The sequence below is a fragment of the Tupaia chinensis genome, unplaced genomic scaffold (assembly GCF_000334495.1).
Source record: "Tupaia chinensis unplaced genomic scaffold, TupChi_1.0 Scaffold000045_1, whole genome shotgun sequence".
In the NCBI taxonomy this organism is placed as follows: Eukaryota; Metazoa; Chordata; class Mammalia; order Scandentia; family Tupaiidae; genus Tupaia; species Tupaia belangeri.
The window spans coordinates 8,679,514-8,684,035 of NW_006159501.1; the positions used below are offsets into that span (position 1 = coordinate 8,679,514).

Here is a 4,522-nt window from a genome sequence, read left to right on the forward strand (position 1 = left end):
AAATCACCCCCCAGGGGGGATGGTCACGCCGCAATCCCTTCTCCTCCATTCTCCTCCCGGGATCTTGGGCACGCACGCACACGCGCCCAGCGTGAGTTCTAAGCCACTGGGTCCGGGACTCGAACCGTGGTCGACTACATGGGAGTCCAGCGACATAGCCATTACGCCAACTGCTGGTTCCCGAGAAGTTTTTTGATATAGGGCACGTGCACTTGCCAGAAAGACAGAGAGAGACAGAGAAAGAAAGCGAGAAATCACCCTCCAGGGGGATGGCCACTCCTCGATCCCTTCTCCCCCATTCTCCTCTCGGGATCCTGGATACACGCCTGTCCGGCATGAGTTTAAGCCACTGGGTCTGAAACTCAAACTGTGGTCGACTACATGGGAGTCCAGCAACATAGCCATTACACCAACTGCTGGTCCCAAGATGAAGTATTTCTTAAGACAAATAATTTATGGGACCAGCAGATAGCGTAATGGTTATGTCGCCAGACTCCCATGTAGTCGACCATGGTTTGAGTCCCGGACCCGGCGGCTTAAAACTCATGCTGGGTGCATGTGCATGCATGCCCAAAATCCTGGGGGGGAAATGGAGGAGAAGGGATTGTGGCGTGACCATCCCCGGGGGGTGGGGAGGTGATTTCTTGCTTTCTGTCTCTTGGTCTCTCTCTGTTTCTCCCTGTCTCTCTGGCAAGTGATGTGCCCTACAGCAAAAATATCTCTTAAAAAAAAAAAAGAAAGAAAATTCAGAAGTAAAAATAATCTTGGTTTGATGGCTTGAATAATAGAAAATGTCAGATTACTTTGATTTCCCAACCTTTTTTCTTGCTAGAGGATTTGTGAGCTTGCCAGAAAAACAGAGAAATAGAAGAGAAAGCTCCCCTCACGGGAAACAGTCACTCCATAACCCCTTCTCCTTTATCTTGCCCTCCTTTCAGCATTTTGGACACACACACACACACACACACGCACACACACGTGCGCACGCGCGCCTAGCGTGTTTCTCAAGCTGCCAAGGGACTCAAATTGCGTAGTTGACCATGTGGGATCTGGTTGCCTACACCACCAGGTCATGGAGTTGGCCACAATCTATTTTTCTGTAATCCTCAAATTCTATCTCAGAGAAATGGAGTCCAACTGCCTCTGAGGGACTGGAAAATAATAAGTAAAATAGTAGTGGAGAGCAGGTCAAGATTTCAGCTGGAAGCGACTGCATCCACAAAGTATCAGGTGTAGGTTCTATGCGGAACCGAAGCCTCTGCCCGAAGTTACCCTGTCTCAGGTCACAATGACCGTCAGCAGCTATGAGGTCCAGAATCTCTGCGACCTTACGACGAAGGCTCCTTCGTTTCTAGATCCTGGCGGATAAACTTCCACCCATTCACCAACGGTGCCTCAATCCACCCTAACAGGGCTATGGGCTTTCCCCGACCGTTTCCTATTCTACTCTTCCTGATAACACCACCACACGTGGGGTTCTGCTCTCTGCAAATCGAATCCGCTCCTCCAGCAGTGAGTTACTGGCTATACAGCCACCTGCCTTGGTAACACCATCTCTGGCTGGGAGAGGCCCTAGGTAGGAACACACCAGACTCCCACTGTTCTTATTCAAAGCTCAGCAGTTGTCATGATATACTTCTCAACTTGTTGTTTACCTTTGGTCAATTACCAGAGACCTGGCTTTAGAGGACAATTTTGTCCAATTTTATATTTGCCTTTGAGGAGTGAGAATTGCAAACTCTTTGCTCCACCATCTTTGAAAGCTCCACCTTTTCCTGACTGTAGTTTTTACCAGAGAATGAAAAGATGTGGGACAGAAGAAAATTCAGGACAGAGCCCGTCAGTGGCACAAGAGTAACACAGCTGGACCCGTATGGAGAGAGCCGAGTTCACCTCCCAGGGCCGCCCTGAACACTCTGGGAGCACACGTGTGTACCCATGGTCTAGCTGGTGAATCTAGAGGTGAAAGACCCTGTTGGGGATGGTTGGGATGGGGCCTTTCCTCTCTCTCTCTCACGGAAGAAATAAACAAATTTAAAAGAAGATGAGCCAGAAGGTGGCATGGACATTAAGGCAGCTGGATCCCACGTAGTCAACCACAGTTCACGTCCTGGACCCGGTGGCTTAAAACTCCCACCAGGCGCATGTGCGTGCATTCCCAAAATCCCAAGAGGAGAACAGAGGAGAAGGTACTACAGCATGCTGATCCCCCTGGGAAGGGGGGATCCTTCTCTCTCTCTGTCTCTCCCTGGTGAATGCACATGCCCTATGGTAAAAACCTTTAAAAAAATTGAGGGGCCAGTAGGTGGTTTAGAGGTTGAGGTACTGGATCCCACATGGCCAAACAAGTGGTTCTTGTCCTGGACCCAGTGGCTTGAAAACCCCACCAGGCATGTGTGTGTGTGCATGTCCAAAATTCTGAGGGAAGACCAGCGGAGAATAAATGGCAATGTGGTCATCATCCCCCAGGGGCGATTTCTCACTTTTGTTCTCTCTTTCATTCTCTCTCTCTGGCACACATACATGCTCTATAGCAAAATAATAATAATTAAAAATAGAATAAAGTTGAAATTACCTATTGGTATCTCTGCATAAAATTTCTAGTTTAGTCTCAACAATACACCTATCTGTAACATACACACATCACACAAGAGCTGATAGCTACATTTTAAGGATAATCTAAATGACTGGAAGAAATCATGTAAGAAAAAAATAATTACAATCAGCATTAAATTATAACTAATGTTCCATATTTGTATAGCACAAAAACAAGATAACATTTAAAAACAAAACTTCGACCTCTAGTAGCAAGTCAAGAAAGGGGTATAACTCGACCTCCTCCTCTTGTGTCTATGACTACGAGGGAAAAGAAAGTGACTTACCTCGATAGCGAAGATTCCTTTGTCGCGCCCATACAGTTTCATCTCTTCTGGAAAATGCTGAAAAGCATTCATGTAAGGAATATGCCCCGCTTCAACAAATCTGTATTTTTAAAGAGAAAGTTTCAGCTATGTACTTAGAGTAAACTCTTTGTGAAAATCTCTTATTTCAAAGACAAGGTAAGAGTCAGTGAAGCATATTCCACCTCTCACATGTATTTCACATTCATTTACTTCTTCCATGAGTGAGACAAACAGAGAGAGACAGTATCCGCAGCAGGGCTGTCCTGATGCCATGAGCCGGCCGTCTTCGGCTAGCCCCAGATCGTGGTCAAGTGTGCACCTGGTGTACTCCGGGAGCTCTGGGGACCTAACTCAGGGGCCTTCCCAGCTGGGCCGGCCTCATGGAGCATCGCGTTCTACAGCTGTCTACCGCCTGCCTGCCCATATATTAAGGATAAATCGGATCAGATCTACTATCTCTACTGTATAAACAATTTAGCCAATGGCTTCATAATTTCTTGCTTCTGACTAAGTAGATTAAATATGTCCTAAGAAGTGTGTGCCATTCCTGTCATTTCACCACCGAGCTGTCCAACACGGCACTCCTCCTCTCTCTAGCTCCCCTCATGTGATGCAGGCCTACCCGTCTTGAAGACCCCTCTTCAAGGAGCCTTTTCTAGAGCCTGTTTCTGCGACGCACACCCTTACCCACGCTTCTGTCCCAATAGGCGTCCCTGCGCGTGGCATGTGCATGCTGCTAGAGAAACCAACAGAGAAGGGACCCTGCCTGCTTGCCCGCCACTCCATCCTGATGCCTAGTACACAGAAGATCACATATTCTGAGTTGAATATTGAGTTTAAAGAAACTAGCATATACATATAGACAAATATGCTTATTTATAATTCATTCATTCATTGAAATTTATTAAGTACTATTGAGTCATCTGAAAAGTCATGATGTATATTTGCATAGAAAAATATGAGAAAATATGACATGACTTTTTTTTTTTTTTTAAGAGGTTTTTGCTATAGGGCATGCACACTCGCCTGGCAGAGAGAGAGAGACAGAGAGACAGAAAGCGAGAAGTCCCCCCCGGGGGGGTGGCCACGCTGCAATCCTTTCTCCTCCATTCTCCTCTCAGGATCTTGGGCACGCATGCACACATGCCCGGCGTGAGTTTAAGCCACAGGGTCCGGGACTCGAACCTCAGTCGACTACGTGGGAGTCCAGCGACATAGCCATTATGCTAACTGCTGGTCCCGATGACATGACTTTTCTGACAGCCCAGTATATACCCAATACTGTTCTTTTCTTTTTTTTTTTTTTAATTTCAATTTATTTATTTGCATTCATTCACTGTACATCATTACAGCATACAAAATGAGATTTTCCATTCAGAGTACACTGTATATTGTCTCAATCAAGCACATCAACATACATGTTATTGTCAGCAAATAATTTTCCATTTCTTATTTTCTGTATGTTTTGCTCCCCCCCCATCCTTGATTCCCTGTCTCTTACCCTCTGCCATCTCCCACTCTCCTCCCACACTGTCTCTGGTATCTATGTTTGCTTTCTATACTGTTTTCCCCCCACATTTTATTGAATTACTAAAGACCTTAATTAATCTAAATATTTT

At 46.0% G+C, this 4,522-nt stretch overlaps 1 protein-coding gene across 1 annotated transcript in view; it reads right to left on the reverse strand.

Annotated features, from left to right (window-relative positions):
- TAF1B (TATA-box binding protein associated factor, RNA polymerase I subunit B) overlaps window positions 1–4,522 on the reverse strand; it is a 75,530-nt gene that overhangs the window by 51,109 nt on the left and 19,899 nt on the right. Inside the window, exon 3 of the mRNA XM_027773518.1 lies at window positions 2,883–2,982. Within this exon, the coding sequence (XP_027629319.1) occupies window positions 2,883–2,982 (100 nt within the window). The remainder of the gene's footprint in view (window positions 1–2,882; window positions 2,983–4,522) is intronic.